Raw genomic sequence first — 23375 nt, forward strand, 5'->3', positions numbered from 1 at the left:
TCATTAAACAGTGTTCCAGCTGTTGTATGATTCAATCTTGTCACAGCCAATTTATCCTTGTGTTCATATAAGTTATAGGAACTATGACTTACCCAAATGAAACAAAAGCATGCTATTGTGCCACAGTGACCTCTTCAGCTTGTATGTGAATTTAAGAATCAGCACCTCATACGCCAGTAAAATTTGGTATCCACTTTTATTGTGTTTTCAGGATTTTCGTAAATCCTGTGCACTGGTGGCACACATTATAAATTAAAACACAAAATGATTGTTAACAGCAGCCAGAGAAAACGTTTGGCTTCATCCTAGGCCTATTTGACAGCGACACAAATCAGTACAATGCTGGTATCTGTCTCCCTCTAGAGGACGACTATGAGAAAAACAAGTTATGTCAGAAATGACTGTACTTCACTGGAATTGGCTCACCCCAACCTTTAAAGGCACAGCAGCCCAAGTAAATCAGAAATGTCCTCTTCTCGTCACTTATACTGTCCAAATCTTTAAGAGCTGAAATAATGCTACATTCAAAATACATTCCTTTCTACTGCTGTAGCTTCTGACTCACCATTTAACTTGTGCTATACATTATGAAGTCAGTATCAGAGAGTACATGTCTAATACAAAAATATCAGAAATTTGTTTGACCAGACCCAGAAGCTCTGGAAATGCATCACTTGCTTTAAGAAGGCCATCAACACAAAACAAAATCCATCAGCTTCAAAATAGAAAAAGAGAGGTAACTACAACACGGTTTACAACGGACAGGGTTAATTCACAATGCTACCTCGACGTGCCCCCCCCCCCCCCCCGCTCCCCCCCGCCACAACAACAACACACACACACACCCCCCTATGAAATCTATAAGCTACAGAGTGCTAGATGAGGGTTATCCCAAGGTGCTTAAGAGGGACTGCACAGCATATCTCGTCTTTGTAAATGTCAGTGACAGTAAACACTGAAAAGGACACACTCAGGACTGATTTTTTAAAACAAAACAAAGAGCACAAACCTGAGGCAAAGCAAAGGAGAGGATCCATAATGTAGAAAGGCAAAAAAACAGATCCACATCTACAAAAGCAGCTTCAAAGCAAAATGTTACAGACAACAAACCCTAGTCACATAACATAGACTCAATCTTCCGATATCTTCAAAAGCTGAATGATGATGATTCTCATGAATGATCTTGGGACCTCTTAGCATATCTCTGTTCATTAAAATGTAGTTATTAATTATAATGTAGTTAACGTTATTTTTCTGTGTGTTGATGATTGCAATTCAGTAGAGAGGCCTGTGTTTTTGTGACATTCAAGGCCATGAGTTCATTTGAAAAACACAGTAGCTTCCATGTTTTCACTGTCTGACAGTTAATGCTGTGTACTAGACCAAGACAAATTTCCTGCATTTTCTCCTTTGATATAACATATTGCACATTATGCCTTAAAAGGGGAAGTAAATGACATTTGTGACATACATTAAATTGCCATAAAAATCAACAAATTAAAGTTGACTGTCAGTCATACAAAAGTGAAATTACTTTGCAGTAATATTTTGCTACTTGTTCAGCTTTTCGTATTCTTCATCTAGCTTGATTTGGCACACTGTCCTACTTTTAAAGGCAAATAGTCAGACCTAAGCAATGTACTGTAGGACACAGTTTTCAAAATGTGACTGCACCCTAAAACACCCTCAACACGTCTGCATGATGCCACATCATCTTGGCTACCTGTCTGAACAGCTAGGACAGATTTGGTTAAAAAAAGGTGCATTAACTTTTAGGCAGGAGCCACCACCTGGGGCTGCTCAGTTGGTTTCGTAGGTGGACAGCAAGGCTGCATCTACCGGCTCCATGCAGGAGGGGCAGGTGAAGGAGCGCATCAACCAGGGGTCAATGCAATCCACATGGTAGATGTGAAGACAAGGCAAGAACCGAATGGGATCGCCGTACTCAAAATCCATCATGCAGATCACACACCTGTTGAAGAGAGTATCTCATAATCATTCTTATTCATCTTCAAACCTGAAGAAAATTTGCTTATGTCAGATTAATCACTTTTACAGATTTTCAAACAGAATACAATAAAACTTAAAGTTAAACGTTAAAAATGAACATATCTCCACTAAAAAACAGCAAGTATAACTACTATTTTTGTGTCAGAATAATTTCAGAAATCATTATTTTTATAACAATAAATTAAGCAAATAATTATAATACAATACAAAAATAAAACAAATTAAGTGACGGGTTTTGTTTGTATAAGACTCACTCTTTAACTTTCTTGTCAGAGGGGTCGGAGCCCGGGTCGAAGATGCCTCTGGGCAGGTGGTGGATGAGACCGATGCGCTGGGCAATGCGGATTTGCTCCTCCTCAGTCAGCTGGCTGGCCAAACGACTCTCACCTGGGGTGGGATGGTATACCGGCACTGGTTGGGTGCGCTCCTGGAAAAAAAAGGAGCAGAGGAGAGATTGTGTCATTTATAAAGCAAATTCTCTTGGAAGGGGGATTTTACATATACAGGAGAACATGGAGTCCTACAACAGATCGTCTGGCCCCCACAGGTCAGTGTGGGATTACATGAAGAGACAGAAGACATTGAAACCGCCTAAATGCACAGAAAAAACTTAGGTTGCTTGGAACAACCTACCTGCCATTTACCTTGAAAAACTGTGCACAAGTGTGAGTAAGAATACTGGCGCTGTTTTAAATACAATGGGTGTCACACCAAAAATTTATAAAATTTAGGTTTTTCCTATGTTTACATCACTTTTTTGAAGTGATTTGATAAGTAAAAACTATTCTTGGCATGATTTTTGAAAACATCCTAACTTTCACTTTTGCAGTGCTGTATGTGAATGTTCTTTTTGCATTAGAGGCTGACAGATACTAGATTTCTGACATTGATATTAATATTGATATTTGTCAAACTGATCATGTCTGTTTGGTGAGTAAAGTAATTTGGAGGACACCACAATGCTCCTGTGCTTTTGTCAACACTAGGAGAATGGCCAACTTAGTAGTGATGGATGATATAAACACAATGTTGTTTAGTCTTGGTATTGTCTGGGATTTTGGTTGTCAGAATATTTTAAGATGTATTTTATTTGATGACTGCATTACACTTGGTTAGGTCCAGTTTTCTTACTGTGCAGCACCGTGGGACAATGTTTTCCTAACATAGCTAATTAATTTTTTCTTGACCCATGTTTACACACTTCATGTTGCTCTACAGTATCCAGTTGCCAAATATAATACTCCCCATCACTGATTAGTAGATTTTATGGTAATGGCTTATTAAAATTAATGAGGTGACATGCTCTTAAATCCCCGGAGTGTTTTTAACTTGAGCCCCGGACTGCTCACCTGGTAGGGCGGCGGAGGCTCTCCGGGCAGACTGCCTCCCTCGGACTCGTTCAGCAGCGACAGGTCATCCGCACCTTGCGAAAACAGACAGTTCCCCATTGAACTGAGGCCACCATGAGAGGGTCCGCTTCTTTCCGAGGCCGAGAGACACTTAGCAAAGTGTCAACTGGAGCTAAGCTAACCAGCTGCTGTCTGAACGATTTGGCTTGGCGTTAGCTTAGCTAGCTGTTAGCTGATAGTTTGTTGACATGCCGTGAAGAGCTGGACGGAGAAGAGTCAGGAGAAGCGACGTCGCTCACTCGTCCAATGCTCGAGTTACACGGTTGTTGGTACAATATCCGGTGACATAGATTTTAACTGTAACAATGAAGAGATTTGTGTTTTGGCTTCTTGTTTTTACAAAGAAAAACACAGACCGGAAACACCGTCATCAGGAAAATTGTATATTCTCAGACGTTCAAAATAAAAGCGGAGACCTTTAAAATGTAAAAGTTGTTTTTAAGTACTAATGTGCGCCCTCAGGGGGAATATGACTGCCGAAAAGATTGAGTCAAAAGATCATTTGTTTTATAACTGTATACAGTACAACATTTTGGGAGGATGTTTATTACTTAATATTAAGTTTGAGATAAAGCATGGGTTAAGACAGGTGTTTAACATATAATGCAGTTTTTGTCTCTTGGAAACCAAATTCAACGTTTGTGATGCTGATAGTTTTAATCTGAAGTATTGTAACTGGATGTACTAAAAGTTTCAGTAAAGAGAAAGTTTCAGCAGCCTCCACAGTCTGAAACACAAAATCCCCTTAGATACGATTTCCATTTAATGACATGCTTTGAGACCAATCTGTTCAGCTTGTTCTAAGTCTCCACTAATTGTTGTTATAATTATGTTCTTTTGTATGACAGGGTAACCCATTAAAGTTCTACAGTTGATCTGTGTTAAAGCTTTTACACGACAGTTTGGATAGGCTACATCTCCGATGTAAGGCATGCCATCATATAACTTTGCAAATGTATATAAATCAGCTGATAAGTCTTGATTGCTGGAACTGTCCCTCTCAGACTACATGAATAAATAAATTGAAAACATGGACCCATAGTTAAAATACACCGGAAGAGGAAAGAAATACAAGACAATAGGTTTCATTGTTGATCTGTCAAATATTTAGACAATCAAGGCTTCACATGCAAATTACCTCTGGTTTTCGTGTCACTAAAAGAATTAGAGGGGATCAGGCATTTCACACCATGCCCTGCAGGAATGCATGGTTTACAGCCAGTGGAGAGAAGCTGCGGCCTAGCAGCATGGATATATACATCAATAACTAGCAGCCACCGTGGCCGTGATCTCGTGAGATCACCGTTGTCTTCCGCGGGGGTGTCTCTTCTTGCGCCAGACACACATGGACATATAATATGAACGAATATTGCTATTGCGTATGTGATTAACGGGGGCGGGTCACACCGCACGTGGGTGGTTACTTGTAGCTTAACGTGCGAATACACTGTACTGTTATCCTTTCGGTGGGCATACATTTTCTGTTTTGGGCCGATCTGTTTGTGATCTGTCCTACTCCATTTCCGTTGTTTTTGCCTGAGGAGAGACTTGAAAGGGCTGAGAGATGGTAAGAGGAAGAGATGACTCATACCTTACAATACAAATACAAAACACAAAACAAAGTTATGGTGACGTGTTTGATATAGTTCATTGTATTTTATTTGTGTCATACTTAAGATAGATAGTTAATTCCTGCAGTGGTGGACTGAGTCTGTTAAATTCTGTATTGAAGTTGACAAAGTAATTTCCCACATAGCAAATATTATTTGGCCCGGATCCAGCCCGGAGCCTACATAAAATCTGGGCCATATCCGCACAACGGACCTTGGCCGGTGTCTTTTGCACAACGGGCCAGTACCGGCGCATATCCGTTTTTTCAATCTGGGCCAGAACAGGCCCATATCTGTACTGGATCTGACCTAAATGATCTGTACTGGATCCGGCCCAGATCCATATTGGATGGATTGAGATCCATATGGGATCTGGTCCAGACTTGAGTCAGATCGGGGGAAGTCTGGTCCAGGTCTACTGGATCCAGCACGGCTCATTGTGTATGCTTTTGACTTGAATATGGATTTGATAATTAGTCAATATTACTACTGAATCAAAGGGTAGTAGCATACATTTCAAGTTTCGTCACATATACATTATGAGGAAATTACATTTCTTGTTTTCTGAAGCCACTAATACTCAGATGATTATCATTAATAATTTTTCCTGAAATATTACAGAGGATGACTACTGTATCTCCAGTGATAGCAATGGCCCTGAGTACTAAATACTTATTTGGTTTAGAATATGGACACAACCTCAGTATCATATATCAGTTTTCCAGAAAGATTTGCTGTCAGACCGAGGCTAGGGGAAAGGAGCCTAGCTTGAATACAAGGTGGGGATTTGTGTATTCTCTAATGTCACTCTTCATACATTTAGGACACAGCTCCAACACCACCACCACCACCACCACCATCATCACTGCCGCTGCCAGGAAACCTGGCTCAAAAAAAACATCCTAAACCACAGCCTCAGTTCGCTGCAATACCTTTTACCGGGCACTCTCCCACCCTGGAGTCAAATCCCTCACCAGAGGCTCTCCATGATGCTCAGGTAAGTGTCTCCTCCACCATTTAATGTTAATGTTGTTGTGAGACCCTTAAAAGATCTTATTGTGAAACCCTTTCCATATTCAGGGTGAAGAAAATCCACCACTCTTCCAAGTGCAAAATGGACCCTTTTCTACACCATCTGAAGAACAGGAAGACAATGATTCTGACACAAAAGAGAAACACATTCCAGTGCAGGAAACTAACCCGGCACCACAGGCACTTCATGGCACACTGGTAGATTATCTTTAAGTAGATATGTTCTTTTTTTCCTTATCATATAAAACATAAAAAACAACTGTTGATTTTCTTATTCTAGATGACAGAGCAGCAAGATGAACAAGCCACTCAGATGGAGCCAGCTGAAGAGGACCAACAGGCCTGAAGCACTTTAGTTACGAGAAAACAAAGATCTACATTTAAGAGTACTTGAAAAAAGCTGTTCTCAATTTAACTTGAAGCACTTCTACGTGGTATAAGTTAGATAGCACACTGCTTTATGTTCTGGCCAAAGATGTTTGAATGTTATTTCAGCCTTCAATCATCATCATCCTCATCACTTGCAGCTGAATTGAAATTCATATTTATATATATATACATGCATATATTCATACTTTATAGTGTCTTTGAGAAACTTTGAACTGAAATGAGCTTCAGAAGACTAAGTAAAAGCACTTTGAGTGTACATAGTTGCCCCTATTTATTATTTAAAGGTAAACTTGACAGATTTTAGACAAAAAGGTTTGACTGAAAAACATGTAATGTAATTTATTTCTGGCTCATGTGCTACAAACCTGTGGTGTGAAGTTTGAAAGGAAAGGACATGTATCAGGCAGGGATATTGGCTGAACTAAGGTAATTGTTGGATTAAGTGTTTTGGAACTTGACCTGCTCAGGATTTCTGCAGTCTCAAATTAAAGCGTTTTTAATCTGTCTTTCATGAAATCCCCAATTAAAGTCTAACATGCTCACAATGACAACACTAACATGCTGATCTGTATTCCATGCTTCTTTGTCCCAAATTTAAGCAATCCATTCAATAGTTATTGAGACATTTCATTCAAAACTGAATGCTATCAATTGAGGAAAAGTCATTTCATTTTCACAGTATAAGAGAAAACCATAACCTGCTGGTCGTGCTAAATGAAAAGTAAGTGGATCACCAAAGTCAACAGAATTTGACCCATGGATATTTAGACAAGGTTTCATGGTGATCCATCCAGTAGTGGCTCAGATATTTGAATCTGGATCAAAAGTGTGATTGAATATCCCGGGATCCCATTTACCGTTATATTAAGACAACTAAACTGGCATTTGCTTATTAGCATGCTTATGCCTGCTATATCATGATTATTGCAGGACAGCATGCAGCTCCAGAGTTGATTCTTTATTTAAGCATCAGTCTATAGAAAAAAAGACATGGCACAGCAAGATGGTACAGTCAAGAACATCCTTTTTTATTCAATCAGGTGCTGCTCTTCTCAAACTGTGTTTTTCTTCTTATGGAAAAGAAACTGTAATTAACACATGCATTTCACCTAGAGCTCTGGGGGTGTTCTCACAAAGAAGTGGTGCTGCACTGAGGGTGTAGACAGAGGCGTAGAAGAGCTGGGAGTCAGGGGGCCTAGGGTGCTGCCTATTACACCAATAACCATACACGCTTAAGAAGATAAAGAACAAAATAAACAACAGAACAAAGACACGGAGCAGTCCAGCATGAGGTGGTCAGAGGAGAAAAATGGAGGGACTTCCTTGAATCCTCAAAAATCTGAGAGATCAGGTTCATGCTGGCCTTTTCAACTATCTGGTTGGTGTGTTGTAAATGGCTAATACTGCTGAGAGTTTCACTGTGTGAAACCTGCCGTGAACAATAATACTTCACTTTAAAAGATTGGTTTGAATGGATGTGGGGATATGTCCTGGAAATGCAACGCCCCCTCTTTCAGCCTCATGCAGGACAAGTCCGGTTATAAGGTGCTTGTAGCTTTCATTTACAGTCCAAGGCATCCTCAAGGGAGCCTAAACGACAGCATACCCTGATAGCAAATATTAAAAGAAATCCAAATTAAAAGGAAACAAAAAGTGGGGAATAAAACAAAGCCAAAAAATAAATAGCTAAAACAAAAGAGCAAACTCTTATCCTAGTCCAAGCAGCCCCTTTCCAACATCCCAAAGCAATTCATCCAGCCCTCTCGACCCCATTAATCTTCTCTGTAAACCTCTTCAACCCCAAACCCCTGAACCCCTGTCGTCCCTTCCTAACCCACCCAAGGACACCCCCAAAAGCCCGTCAGCGTAATTTGTTCACTTACATTAGCTGTTGAATGGAGAAGCTGAAGAAGATGGGTATGGTAATACAATGTGAAGCATACAGACAAGAATAACATGTGAGCTAACTGCATTCTGCTCAGACAAAAGTTTTTCGGCAATATTTTTTTTTTTCGCCCTCCCAACAGCGGAGAGGGCAGAGGAGAGAGAGAGAGAGAGAGAGAGAGAGAGAGAGAGAGAGACGGAGAGTGACAGACACACAGTTACAGACTACTCCAGTGTCTAAGAGAAAACAGACAGTGGAGACAGAGGGGAAGAAAAAAAGCAAGAGCTGAACGAGAACAAGTTTTTTTGCCTTTTCAAAAAAATTTTTTTTTGTCATCATTTATCAATAAAAAGTAAAGAACTAATTCACACCAGTTTCCTTTTGTACTATATATATATATATATACGGCTTTTGAAAAGGAAGAGAGGATATAGGGGAGGTACAATGGAGGGGATTCATTTTCAGCCGGAGAAAAAAGTTGTCCCTGAGCGCTGAATGGGCGACGACCTTTCTTTTCCCTCCTTGCAGCACTCAGGGGCAACCTGCTACCTCAAGCCATTTCGAAAAAAAGGGCGATCTGGATTACAAAATGGAGTCTGTGAACAAAAGGCACTTTTAAGGGACAACCTTTAACTGCTGGGAAACTATACACTACAGCACAAGCACTATAAGAGTCATTTACAGAGGAGGGGGTGGAACAGGGGAGAGGCTCACTTTGCTGCCTGTTTCATACATGGGTCAGACCTCATATTTTTGCCCGATTCTAAGCTGCTTTTTGCCCCTTTTTCTGTTGTTTCTGTTATCTGCACAGGAGACAGGAGGTCTTAACTTAAACACTCTTTCCACTTCAACTCAGGTGTCTCAACACAACCTGCTGAGCTCTATCCAGCTCTAGATTCAGAAAAAATATTAAGATGATCATGGGAATAAAAAGATTTGTGGATGTGAAGCATCTCCCACAGCACAGGGAACTTGTCATGTATTTATGCCAATGTGGGTGATAGAAATGAATTAAACTGGGAGGGTTTTTTTTGTTTGTTTTTGCTGGTGAGTTTCAGGCAGTGCATGGGTAAGTTATCTGAAGAGTTTCTTAGGCTTGACAGTATAGGTTTTTTTTTTTTTCTAAAGGTTGAACCAAAATGCCTTTTGTGTCACAACCTTAAGGAATAGGAACCTCTCCCCCCACTCAATACAAATAGAAGAAGAATACAAATAGAGAGAGGAATAATGCTGTTTCCTAAATGGTCTGTTATTTTTGTTCATTACCATTCATTTATAATAGTTCTGAATGTACTTTATAGTGTTAAAGCACCAGTTTTCATCTGATGATAGAGAATTTTTTTCTGAAGTTGTGTAGATTTTTTCCTTCAGCCCTCCCACATTTTTATAAACAAATGATTATACATAAAACATTAAAAAAGAGACAAAAGGAAATAAAAACAAATACCCCCAACTTACAAAGACTAGGATTTTTCATGGCCCTCGAGTTTAGAGTCCTGGAGCTTACGGACTTGAAACAAATACATTTTTTTTCTCTTTTCTCTTAGCTTTCTTAAAAATCTCTAACAGACAAACACAATGATCTACCCAATGCATTGCACGTGGCTCAATCGACACATATTTTTCAATAATAATACTTTCCATCAAAAAACAAACACTTTTTTTTCTTCAAACCTACTGTCGATTTTTGACATGTTCGTCTAGGTATTGTAATGCTGCGCTGCAGATGGCGATGGCGTGTGTCGTTTGATTCGTACTGGTAACAGTAAGGAGATGTTACTGAAACAGGTTGTGTGGGGGGTGGGGTGGGGGTGGTTGGTGTGGGGGGTGAGAGTTCAGAAAATAACTAGACTGCCAACAAGCTCATGTAGTAAAAGTTAAAAAGGAGCATATATCATAAATATATATGTATAAGATCTCTCTCTCTGTCTTTACAAAAAAAAGTTTGCAGTCCTCTATAAAGATCTGTCCTAGGCCAATGGTTTCCACATGCACCAACGCTACCATTCCCCGTAGCTTAGCTTATATGTGGGAAGAGAACCTGAAGTCAAGTTTATTACTAATTGCATGAAGGGAATACAGAGGCACTTTCATATATTGTTATAGTCTTGATATATGGTTTTAGTACATAGAGCTAATGTTACTAGAGAGGCTGAGAACAGGGTCTCAGCCCTGTTTACTATCCCTGCAAAATAGAACCAACAGCTAGGCAGTCCAGTTATTTTGTGAGGTCGGCTTTTGTTGGATTGTGTCATGATGAAAATAATACCAATAGCAATTTCAATGTGAACATTTACATAGAAAAAATACCTCAAATTAAAAAGACAAATCTTAAGTGAATGAAAAACCATTAACAAAGGCAGTTTGGAGAACCAAATATAAAGGCTTCCCTTTATTAGTTTATGTCAGGTTGTTGGTGGTGTTAGTGTAAATTTTTATGTGTGTGTGTGTGTGTGTGTGTGTGTGTGTGTGTGTGTGTGTGTGTGTGTGCGTGTGTGTGTGTATGTGTGTATTCCTCTGGGTTTTCCTGTGACTGGACTAAGGGATACAGGGTGAAGCAATGCAAGGGATGCATGTGATGAGCTGTTATACTGTGCTGTCTGTACGTGAGAGAGATTTGAGAAACTGCTCTTACTGTTTCGTTGAAATCTGTTTTGCTGAAATTCAAGCATGATTCTTAACGTATTACTGCAAACTAAAGAAAAAATGTTATGACATGCAAGAGAAGGTTAAAACAATCCAAGTGAGACAAAACCAAAACCAAATCCGGCAAAAAAAAAAGAAAAAAAAAATCGCAAGAAAACGCCTACAAACAAAATGAAAACTAATAATATGAAGCTGATGCTGATGCATTCCTGTAAATTAAAATCCATGTCTATGAATAATAACAAGATGATATTGTGAGTGGTTGTGTGACATACTATCCTGGTATGTACTGTATGCAAAGCGTACATGTGTGTGTTTGTGTGTGAGCATGTGCATATGTGTGCTGCTGCATGTTTCAGGGCCGAGACTTGAACGTCAGCGCAGCCACATTCCTGCAGTGGCAGCCAGCCTCGATTCACTTCTCTAATCGCTCATCTGACCATCGATGTGCAATACTGTTCATCCCTTATTAAAAATTAATAGTGCATAGGTGAGGGGACGAAAGAGCACATGTAGAGTTAGTGTTATGACTGTCTGTCGTGTGTTCACTCGCTCGCACTCGCCTCATGGCTATCACTTCTCCCACAGCAGGACGCCCTGATACTTTGACAGGTAAACAAAGACCAGCCACTTAGTGCATATATGTCACACCATCGGATGGTGTCACCATGATTGGCCAATCAGAAATGAAAGAGGCTCAGGGCTGAGCGAATGAAGCGGCAGAGTGTGGAGACACACAGGCGTGTGGCTGTGGTTTTTCAGTCTGGACCCTGAGCAGCACTGAGCGCTAGGTGAGGTGAGATGAGGTGAGGTGAGATGAGGTGGGGTGGGAGGGGATGTGGGCTGGGTGGAACCATGGACCTGGAGGAGAGGCGGGTGGAGAAATACATAGATATGGAGGCGTGCAGTCTGGGTGGAAATCTTTTCAACTTGCACATCCGACTTCATCGTTTACCACTATTTGTTCTTTTTGGATCTCCCAGCCAATGCATGGAGTTTCATTGTGGAGACAACAAAATGAAAAAAAAACATTAAAAAAAGAAACAACAAATGTATAATTGGTCATTTGTCAGGTTACCATATTGCGTTTCCTTTCTGACATTTCGTGGTGTGTGTGAGACAGTTCCTCATCTTCCTCTTCCTCCTCCTTGCATTCTGAGTCTGTCCACTCATTGAAGCCTCCTGGATAAAGGGGGACGAACGTTCCTGTTCAAATTGTGTTGGATTGGGAGTCCTCTTGGGGGCGGGGTGGGTTTTTTCGGGTTCTGTAGTAGTACTTTGAATAGTGTTGGCGAGAGAGAAAGACCTTTTTAGTGTCAGCAGTCTGTTCTTAATCAGCAGTGATGTGTTTGTTTTTCAAATTTCCAATTTTCATGACACAATTTTAGCTGTTGATTCAGAGAGGCCTTGTCAGAGGAACCAGGACTGTGGAGGAGAAGAGAAAAGAAAATGAGTCTTTAAACAACATCAGCAGATTTACATTTAGAGTCACTCTTGATTCTAATCAGTCTTGAGCTGCAGTTACGCAAGTTATTGTTATGAATGAAAGAAGTGGTGTCACATAACAGAGTATGAAAAAGTATAAAGTATGAACACAGATCAGCATCTTACAGTTAACTTTGAAGCGGTAGAATGGTATAAATCACTGACTCCTAACACTGGGGTAAGAACCTCCACAAGAGTTCATCTATAGTGATAAATAAAACAGGAACCAAAAAAAAAAACCTGTTGCTACACAAAATGTTGTTTCCCTCTTATCTTTTTACTGAATTACTGGATAATTTCTCCTCTTCAGGTGTCTAAAAATTTAAAATAAAAAAAATAAAAAATAAAAAAATGACAGTAACAAGGAGTCACAAGCAGACATTGATTAGTTTTAAGGGATCACAAGCATAACCAGTCGGGAACCACTAGGTGGCCACCTACTACTCCTTTTCTCTCTCTCACTTCTGTACTTGCTGAGCTCAGCTGTCCCATACAGTGTCGAAAAAGTTATTACCTCAACTTCACCACTTGCTGTTTTTAGGAGGGCTGACTCTGGCTTTTTACTCATTAAAAACACTTGTGTTATTTCAGCTACAAACAGCATTAGGGTAGCAGTTTTTGTATCCGTCTGAATGGCTTTCCAGTGAGCAAACACCAGACTGTAACTGCTCTGTCACGCGCTACCAGTTTACATGTAAGGCGATCCTCCTAATATGTCTCTGCTCTGTGGGCCCGAGTGGTCTCAGGCTACACTGTAAAGCTATTGAGGGCAGCTACTCCAGGGATCCAGTTTCTCAGTTTGATAAGAGGGCAGAGTGGAGGCTTTGGCACAGGCTGAGCTGTTCTGGCTGCCTCTGACATTCCACAGGCCTCGGACCAGGGAGAGCAGCGAATCACCCCATCTTTAACAGCAAACTCTCTGTTGTGCCCCCATTCTAGCAAACGGAGAGAAAGCTTTAACCCCCCTCAACCTCCATCTATCCTCCACCACCTCTGCCTCCCTCCTTCCTATCCATGATTCTTTCGTGTTTGTAGATAGCTCCTCCTCCTGGCTCCAACTTCCCTTAACCCGCTTCTCTTTTCCTCTCCCTCTCTTACTCCAGCTCTCCCAATGTAATCCTTGGCAGTGGAAAGTGACCCCCCCCCTCTCTCTCTAACCCCCCTTCAAGTCCAAGTTCAACTGCCTATGACATCATGTCTGGTTGCTGCGGGCAACCAGACAGCCGGGACGTGACTGTGGAGTGCAGCGAGCTTCAACTAACTCCCTCTCTCTTTTTTCCCTCCCTTTCTCTCGGTCCCTCTTACTTTTTTCATACATGCTCCCCTATCTCCCTCGCTCTTGCTCCTGCATAGCTGAGGTCTCACCACCAGAGAGCTCCTCAGTCCATCTTTTCTCTGCTTCTTGCGCTGACAGCAGTGGGAGGACTCTCTCCCTCTGTCTTGGCTAGTTGGCTAGCAGGCGGCGAGGCGGGCTGGCAGGGCCATCGTCTGAACCTCTCCATATGCCAGAGAACAGCAGGATAGGCAGAGACCTCTGTTACTCACTCTGGCTGAGACTGTTACTGACCTACTAGGCTCAGCTAACTGGGAGCAGTTGATACCAGTGCCCAGATTCTCGCTATGCGTGCTGTAAACCCGGCAGAAATGTTCAAAGAGGACATTTTTCAATAACGTTTGATAAGCAATAGAAAGGAGATAATAAGCGTTCTGAACAGATGTAAGCTGTTGTAAAAGCCCTGTTGTTTTTTAGGAGAGAAAATGAGGGGCAAGAGTTTTGGCACAGAGTTGAAGTGTATGTGTATGTGTGTGTGTGTGCGCGTGTGCGTGTGTGTGTGTGCCTAGGCGCTCACACACATTTGGATGGTGTGTGGATGTCCCCTCGGTGCCAGGGCTACATCTGTGGGAGAGTGGTGCAGGTGGGGAGCTTGAAAATACTAGAGGGAGCAGCAGGAGGAGCGAGGGAGAGAAAGGGAGAGAGGGTGGGCTGCTGATGCATGAGGGAAGGGAAAGGGGGGGGGGGGCAGCCGAGCAGAGCTGGGCCAAGGAGGAATGCAGATTGTTTCCATGTGTGGGGAGGACAGGAGAGCCGAGTTGGCTGCAGGCAGGTGCGGTTAGCCCCTAATGAGAAAAGTTGTGTTGGTGATGGAGGAGGCCCAAGACACTGCAGCCCAGTGGCAGAGCGCAGCCAAAGCTGAAACCACAATGTAGTGCACTACTGGCCTCACACGCTGCACTAATACACACTGTGGGGCCTTGCAGAGATAAATCAACACTGCTGGAGCTGAAACTAACTGGCACTGCTTACATTCACTGTAGGGAAACTACTGTGGTGCAGAAACTGTAAACCAATACTGAAACTAAAGGCCTTGATACATGGGCAACACTTTGAGTCAATGTAGGTGGGCAAGTTTGCAAATAAATGATCAACAATACCTGTATATTACATACTTTCTACCCCAGACCATTATAATATCCCCCTGCAAGCCCTTCCCCTTTTTCGACGGCAGTGTGTAACACGTGGACAAGTACGACTAAAGTTTTTTAGCATAAAGGAAGAGGCTTTAAAACTGGTATCAGCTTATAAAAGTCTTTTGAAAGTCTGACAACTTGGTAACACAATCCCAACTCAAGGTCTACTTACCAGCATTTTCCTGAAATTTCAGCTGCATCTTATCTTTATCAATAGCTACTCAGATTGAGTATCAACAGAACTGTCTCCATGAAAACTGTCCAAATTTCATCTGCTGAGTTGAGACTGTGTTGTCAAAATACCAAAGTCCTGATTTAGCAAACGGATGTAGGTAACAGCTATGGATGGCTACACATGTCATCTCAACTTTTAGAGTAGTAAAATATTCATACAGTTGATCATCACTGGTGCCATGGGCTGAATCACTGATTGTAGCATGTTGCCAATGCAGAGCCATTGTCTGAGTATTGCCTCTGTATCACGGCCTTCACTCTGAATGACATGCTTGTCCCTTTAAACTCGAAAGATGCCTGCATTAACAGTGTGCTGGGAAGTCGCTTCTACGTACAGCACTGAGCAGTCACGCTTACAGCAAGTAATGAGGGAAAAGGAAGAAAAGACATAAAAACACAGGAGGAGGAGGAGGAGGAGGAGGAGGAGGAGGAGGTGAATGGGTGGATGTCAATTAAATGAGGGAGGTTGGTGGGGTACCTGAGTCTGCTGGGGGATATTCAGAAAGTTGTCCCGTGTTCCGATGCCGACAAACCGGTTGGGAGCTGTGGAGCCTGGCGTGGAGTATGCTATAAAGAGAGAGACAAGTGTGTACATGCTTTTACACACACACATACACACTGAGCTTATAGTAGAGTTTGATGCTCTCATCATCATTATCTATATATTTTACTATAATATTAACTCACTACAGGACTACGCATCACTGTCAAATCAATTATTGGGAAAAGACAGTAAGGGTCAGGGATACTGATGCCCTATTAGTCACATGGGTGATTTGTTCATGTTGCGGGTAGGTTCTTTGTTATATTCCTTCACTGAACCATTTAATCTGTGGTTAACAAGGGGATGTGCAGTCTGTAATGATTAGTGCTAACATGAAGAAGCTACTTCCCGCAAACATGGCTGCACTGTTAGTCACAGACGCTCCTCAGCAACCCCTGGCCTCAGAATAAACCATCGTAATCATAGAAAACCACTGAGGACTCACTGTGGACTTAATAAAAGGGTGACCGATGGAGGAACTCTATTCATCACCAGTGGTAACCAATGCTCCAGTTAAATTTAATAGGCTAAGAGGAGCATCTTGCCTACAAAGTGACACCATTCAGTGATGCCACAGGATCAAATTTAGGGCAGTTGTGCTCACTGGACTCCAACATGGCGGCTGAGTAGAACGTTTGCTGTGCATGACTTGAGTGAGGTTGAGGGGATGGGGATGTGTGGGGGTGACAGTGAAAGGGCTGGAAACTGATGCATGAGTGAGGGTGAGAGTGTACCATATGCATGTGTGTGTGTGTATGTGTGTGTGTGTGTGTACGTGTGTATGTGTGTGTGGTGTGTGTGTGTGTGTGTGTGTGTGTGTGTGTGTGTGTGCTGGTGTGTTTTACTTATGAATGTAATTACGATATCTTGTGAATCAGAGACAAAATTAGAGAGGGAAGAAAAAAATACAGTGATAACAGCCACCGGAATGAGAAAAAGAGACGAAAATTACGATATTTATTTATATTGATGTTCATATAAATAAATAATAAAGTGACACGTTAATCTGAGAGAGTTGGAAGGGGGAGGGGAGGAAAAGGTTGATAGGACAGGAAGAGGAGAAAAAGCCAAAACAAAAGGAGGAGAAGATGCCCCGGTTGCTCCGTCCAGTGCCCCCTCCTGGTGTGCCTCTCCCATGGCCCGACTCTCGCACTGCACCTGTCTGGGTGGAACCAACCAAAGCCTCACCGCTCCCTGATGACACTCCTCTCCCGCTCCCCCGGTATAGCACTAATTAGACAGGTTTGATTAGATTTTATCATTCATGTTTAGAGAGACTGGGTTGTTCTTGTTATACTGTGATTTCCATGTTTTTTGTTGTTCTCAATTTTTAATTGTTGTGAGATTTGTGTGAAAGTGGCAAGGGGATTGGGTGGGTAAAGTGGGGCATGATGTTTTTTTGGAGTCCACGCCAACTGCCCTAATTTTGTTCCCTTAAAAAGAAAAAAAGAGAGAAATAAAGGAAAAGAAAGGAGGATATGAGAAAGGAGGATATGAGAATATATCAAATAAAGAAAAGAACAAAGCAAAAAAGAAATGAGAGAAGGGGGTAGATTGTATTGCCGCTGTCACAGACATGCAAAGTCTGCGTTGATCAAAGGCTTGCGGCTACAGAGGCAACGTGCACAGGGCCCTGCTCTGCTCTGCTCCCCCCAAACTACAAAACACATCAAAAAGAAGGGAGAGAAACTACACTGCCTCTTGTGGTGCTAGCAGGAAACCCAACACCAGAGAGAGAGAGAGAGAGAGAGAGAGAGAGAGAGAGAGAGAGAGAGAGAGAGAGAGAGAGAGAGAGAGAGAGAGAGAGAGAAAGAAGGAATAAAAAGATTTGAGGAAAGAGGAGGGGAAAAGGCTGAGAAGGCTTGCAAAGATATGAAGAGAGAAAAGGAGACTGGACTTCAGAGTGAGAGCAAGAGATATAGAAGAGCTTGAAAGAGGATCTCTGGTTTGGCAAAGGCGTGGCTTCTGCCTTGTCAGAATTGGATGTCGCTGGTACAGTACAGTACAGTACTGTGGCGTACAGTCCATAAGGTGATGGATGAAATAGGAGTGAAGCTCCTGGGGCTGCTGAGTGTTTGACTGAGCAGATGGCCAGCTAAACTATGAAAAACTGCAGCAGTAGTCATTGTAGAAGTCCCAGATCTGTGCTTTGTCAGAAGAAGTACTACAAGGTTACAAAAAAAGCCCCAGTGTCGCTGCACTGTCCATAAACACAGGGACTTCTATGATGACTACATCTGTTCTAGGACAACAGACTTGATGTAGTATTGGTTGGAACAGAGGACAAATTAGCTGCCAGCTAAGAGCTAATCAACCTACGGGAGCCTAAAATTGTTTTGGACTGGCCTCTGTAAGAAGTCTGTGGGGAGACTGGGGCAGTAATGGGGGTTTGTGGAGGGGAGTGGGAGTGGGGGGTGACTTACACGGAGATGCGGGTGAGCTGAGTCCGCCGTCAGTGGGCGTGCTGATGGTTTTAGAGTCGGGCATGGGGAGGGGCACAGGGCGCGCCACTGGGGGTGGCGGGGGCAGCAGGAAGGAGCCCGGCATTTTGCTCTGGCCACCTCCATTAGGCTGCAGACGGACCATACAGACAGGGTGAGCACACACCCCAAGAATATACAGTGCACAGGGAGCCAGACACACATACCCACACACAATAAGGTCACACACACACACACACCCACACACAACACACACAACACATTTAGACAGGACATCAACAGCATACACACTAGTAGTCTTTAGTACTCTCTAAGACAAACTAAGGTACGCACAGACACAAACTCACATAATAATAATAACAGAAAAACACACACACACACACTAACACACACACACACACACCTACACAACACACACCCACACAAGTTCACGCACAGTGAGCACGACATGGTTTCACAACACCCATACCCCACACAGCATGCCGACCACACCCACACACACACACACACACACCAGACAGTCTGGCCAAAAGTAATGAGGTACATAAGAAGTGGAAAAGTGATGAACATTGCCACACATAAGGGGAAAAGAAAAATGGAGCTGTCACAAGGGAAGTTGTTAAAGTGCCATGTGAGAATTTAAAAAAGGAGAGAAAATCAGCAATGTGGAAAGGGTGTCTGTGTGTGCAAGTGCGCTGTGTATGTGCATGTACAATTTTACAATTCTTCTTTTGTGGGTGAAGTAAGGAGAACAAAGGATAATAGGACGTGAAAAAGGGTTTGATAAGTGGTTTTAAAGTTGCTCAGAAGGCCGAGTTTACAGTATTGGTTTACAGTACTGCCAGCACCCTGCACCTTAATGAATGTGTGTCGAAAATAGTTCTGAAATATCCCCATAAGGCCAGTTGACAGTCAGCTGTATGACATGCCTATGTTTTGATGTTTGGAAACTCTAGCTTTCAGGATGAGTGTGGGCATGTTATTGGGGTTATTGAAAGGACACTGATGTTTTACTGAATTAGGTCCACGACACCTCAAGAAAGCTCAGCTGTGTCCCAGAAACCCCCCTCCCCCTCTGTTTTAATATATAATTTGTCATAGTGTGTTCATTTCATATAATGTAACTGTAGAGATAACCATTTCAGGTTATATATAATTTATTACTTGCTCTTCTACCATGCGTTCTGCAGAGAAAATGATTAGAAACTGAGTGAGATGTGCCCCTTGAGAGAAGATTATTATTGAGAGTAAAGGAACAAGAAGATCATTGTTGAGAGTTTAGGAACGTCACCAAAAATAGGTCAATTAAACAACTATTGCATCAGGAGTCTTAAATGTTTTCCTCAGGTTCCCTTCATGAATACATAACTCTCCAAACACTGCTAATCTCAAACGATCTCCAAATCCTCTACTGGCCTTTCCCGTGTCTGCAGCCCTTTCTTCCCTATTGTAAATCCTCTGCCAGCTGCCATACATACTCTATGACTTGTCTGCCTAAAAGCGCTTTTTGATATTTTCTTCCTGAGCACTACTGATAGGCAAGATGTTCCCCTACCTTACTGTGGGAGAAGGCACTACATTATATGTCTAACCTATGATGAGTCAAATGTGGTTTGGATCCTTTCCCAACAGTTTTCTCCAGCTGAGTTTTTTCTTCTGTTAAAGCACATCTGGCTGCCTCCTCCTGTTAGATGCATTTGCCCTAAAGCCATTTTCTTCCCGGGTGAAGTTGCTTCACCTCATAAAGATGGCTCTATTGCCTGTTCCAGTCTCAGTTGACCTTGTTGCACCTGCTTATCTAACAAATAAGTTATGAAATGATATAGAAACAATTATAATTACGATGCTGTTTTGTCTTGCAGTCTTACTTTCTTTCGGTCTACATCTTCTTCAGTAAATTTCACTAAAATAAACTCACTTCTAATCAGTGGCCACTTTTCTTTTATCTTAGTTTGCACCGCCGACCACCCCACTGTCACGTCACCTTTCTTTGCTGAACCCACAGTTCACTTACCTGTGCGCTGGGCTGTCCTGTGCCGTCAGTGCACACAAACTGCACAAACTCCTTAAGTGGGTCCTGGTGGTGATGGTAGCGTATGGTGGGGTGGGTGAAGTACGGGCTGGACTGCTGGATGATAGAGGAGGAGGGGAAGTGCAGGGCTGAGGCTGAGGCACGGGGACTCCCTGAGGAGAAAAGTGAAGGGGGGGTGGGGGGTGGGGGGGTGGGGGCAGGAGAAAGAAGAGGAAGACGAACGTGAGGAGAAGATACAAGAAAGACCAAAAAGTGGGAAAAATATAATGAAGCTCAGATCATTCTATTGTATTCTATTGTATTCTATTTCTACTCAAACACAGCACACATATGAAGCACACATAATACTCTACACACTGTGATATTCAGTACATTAACATGCACACCTATGACAATATATAAGACATGCATATGTTTTAACTAAGCACCAACACAGCTGGCATCAAAGACCAGGTTGCTGCTTCAGCCTATTATAGTCATAACACAGAAAATAGCTGTGACATTCTCTGACTGAAGCTGTTTCTGCTTACAAATGACTGGCATTATCCCCAGCTAGTGGGCAACATCTGGTCCCATTCATTTTATAAATCAGCCCACTAGATTCCTCTGTACCTCTGGCCTGGCATCACCACACACACACACACACACACACACACACACGCACACACACACACACACACACACACACACACAGTCTCATACAAGCTAAAGTGTGTTACAGTATTTCTGCCTTCTGCTCCTTATCCCTTTCACTCTCTCTTTCTCTCTCCGACACACACACACAGACCACTGGGCTATGACAGAGCCACACACACACTGGATTTTTCCACTTTTGTTTTATTGCTTGTCGGTGATGTGTAATCAATCAGCAGCATATCCTTGCTGTGCGGTTCTGCCCAGTAGTTTGAAGCTTGAGAGAGAATCTCCCCTCCGCTCCCAACCGACCACAAAACGCCTCCCGGAGACATTAGTCAGCCAGCCAGCCAGCCAACCACACACACACACACACACACACACACACACACACACACACACACACACACACACACACACACACACACACACACACACACACACACACACACAGGACTCCACTGTCTGTCTTTGGTAATTTGGCACACCAAACTAAAGAGGCAAGCTGCTAGGTGAGGGGAGCCTGGCAAACAAGCATCTGTGATTATGTCTGTCACCTACTATCTCTTGTGTATACTATACTCACAAAGTGTGTTAATGCCTGTATGTTCTAACTTTTGTTTTCTTGTATCAGTGTCCTTGTCTTTTTGTGTCTGTGATTTCGAGTGCAAGTGACTTTTGTGTGTTTCTTGGTGTGTATGTAATTTTGTTCTCTGTCTGTTTGAATGTGTTGCTATGTCTGTTGCAGCTTTCATCTGCCTTTGTATGTATATTGGTGTGTGTATGTATAATCGCCGCCACAGTGGCGGACTCTCCAGACTAGTATAATCAGACAACAGTCAACCTGGCAGCTCTCCACGTCAGCCTGAGCCAAAAACAGGGCATAAACCATCCAGTCCTTACCCATGAACACCAACACTCACTAGACCTATACAACAAGAGCTAACAGCTCTGGTCCATCCAAATAGAGCCACAATTGCTAACTGCGTCTTCCCCCTCTCTGTGTCTACCCCCATTTCTCTTTTCATCCCTCACTCCTTCCTTCCCTCCCATCATCCTCCAGTCTCTTTATAGAACCAAGGCCTCCGAGGGACATTCCATTTGGACGGCAGCCATTTTAGCACACAGAGTCCTCCACAAGAGTGTAAATTTACACATGCACGCATGTGTGTATCTGTGTGTACGTGCACGAATGCACCCATACACAATCTCTAAACACTGTCTCATTACAGCCTCTCTGTTACATGAAAACCCTCTCAGCCAACAGTCCACACACACAGTTTGGAGAGTGTGAGAAGTTAGTTGGGGAACAAAGAAACCTGAGCTAGTCCCTCACACCTCTTCAACTCACGCACAAAACAGAGTAGCACATTTTTAAAAATCAACACAAACGCATAATTCAATCTGGTGTTTTGGTTTCTCAAGGGGGTACAGGACTGCTCTGTGCAGATAAACAACATGGCTTAATGGTGCAAGATCCGGCCTGGACTATATTTTCTAAATATACTGTGGGGAGCTCCGAAAGTAAAATTCAATACGTTTCAACACGGAGGGCAATGAGTCCAAATGACCTTTACACGGTAGGTCTGGTTTGGCTGTGGACCAAACCATCCCTTTGAGAGACAAATGGAATGAGAGGGAGAGATAGAGAGAGGAGGACATATTTATTCCTTTGAAAAGTGAGACCAGCCTACAGGGACTTGTTGGCAAACTTGAGATCCTGGAGACTTTGGGAATTCTCTGACTGGAGATGGAGAAACCGGTTATCCTATAGGACCGAAAAGCCCTTATGAGGACAACTTGTCCTTAGTGTCTCTATTGAAAGAATAATTTGGAAACACTGGAGGTTGAATTAAGAATTTTATCCACTACATTGTACATCTGTGCAACTGCAAATTCTGTATCAATCCATGCTACTTCTTCGTTCTCCTTTTTATACCTGTATTTGCTGCTTATTCTCAAGAAAATAGAAACAAGAAAACCCTACCAGACACATCTTTCGAGGAACAGAAATACAACTGAGGTGGTGTGTCTGAATGTAGGAAATGAAAGAAACAAAAAAACAAGCTCTGGTTCGCTCATCAACTGGTGCACTATAGCAAACCAACCAACTCCAGTGAAAACCTAGTGTTGATATGCATTGGTCCTTTGACACCCAGTCAAGTTCATTATATCAGAATAAACAGTCTTGTCGTTTTCAATGCAAGAAGTGACTTCGAAAAACAATACAACAAATGCATGAAGCAGTAAGATGTGAGGCAAATCAGTCACAAAGGCATGGATGTAGCAATGGTACCATGCAATGACTATATTAAAACAAACAGGCACAAAGATGGCGGTAAAAATGGATGGATGGAGAGATGCTGAAAGAGAGAGAGAGAAATTTATGCCAAGCCATGATGATAGCAGTAACACTGAACAGGTGAAACTCTGCGGGCATATTGCTTCTCAGCAGTTGAAACTGGAAGATTGGAAAGTTTTGTTTTGCTTTCTCAGCAAGTACGTTTAGCATTTTCATTTTCAGGCACACGATTGCAGAATTGATTTTGTTTGTT

General features: G+C 42.4%; 3 protein-coding genes across 12 annotated transcripts in view; 1 reads left to right on the forward strand and 2 right to left on the reverse strand.

Moving 5' to 3' along the window:
* Positions 1-834: 834 nt before the first annotated feature.
* Positions 835-3790, reverse strand: LOC111237677 (RING finger protein 11-like). The gene is made up of 3 exons (XM_022766869.1): positions 3360-3790; positions 2265-2437; positions 835-1972 (listed from the first exon to the last, which is right to left on the reverse strand). Exons 1-3 carry the CDS (start codon positions 3456-3458, stop codon positions 1801-1803), a joined length of 444 nt encoding a protein of 147 aa, XP_022622590.1. The 5' UTR covers positions 3459-3790; the 3' UTR covers positions 835-1800.
* Positions 3791-4765: 975 nt separating this feature from the next.
* LOC111237691 (putative uncharacterized protein DDB_G0294196) lies at positions 4766-7250 on the forward strand. Its single transcript, XM_022766888.1, has 4 exons — positions 4766-4986; positions 5853-6026; positions 6110-6259; positions 6342-7250. Exons 1-4 carry the CDS (start codon positions 4984-4986, stop codon positions 6405-6407), a joined length of 393 nt encoding a protein of 130 aa, XP_022622609.1. The 5' UTR covers positions 4766-4983; the 3' UTR covers positions 6408-7250.
* Positions 7251-9417: 2167 nt separating this feature from the next.
* LOC111237661 (nuclear factor 1 X-type-like) overlaps positions 9418-23375 on the reverse strand; it is a 110937-nt gene continuing 96979 nt past the window's right edge. For 5 of the 10 annotated variants that reach the window (XM_022766833.1, XM_022766837.1, XM_022766832.1 and 2 more), the window contains 4 exons: positions 20170-20339; positions 18138-18285; positions 15649-15737; positions 9418-12407 (listed from right to left, as the gene is read on the reverse strand). In XM_022766833.1, the coding sequence (XP_022622554.1) occupies positions 12393-12407; positions 15649-15737; positions 18138-18285; positions 20170-20339 (422 nt within the window). In that variant the 3' untranslated portion in view covers positions 9418-12392. Of the gene's footprint in view, positions 12408-15648; positions 15767-18137; positions 18286-20169; positions 20340-23375 lie in introns of all 10 variants that reach the window. The other 5 variants (XM_022766840.1, XM_022766842.1, XM_022766838.1 and 2 more) reach the window with 3 other exon arrangements.

The sequence above is a fragment of the Seriola dumerili genome, unplaced genomic scaffold (assembly GCF_002260705.1).
Source record: "Seriola dumerili isolate Sdu_G_001 unplaced genomic scaffold, Sdu_1.0 BDQW01001087.1, whole genome shotgun sequence".
NCBI classification, from domain to species: Eukaryota; Metazoa; Chordata; class Actinopteri; order Carangiformes; family Carangidae; genus Seriola; species Seriola dumerili.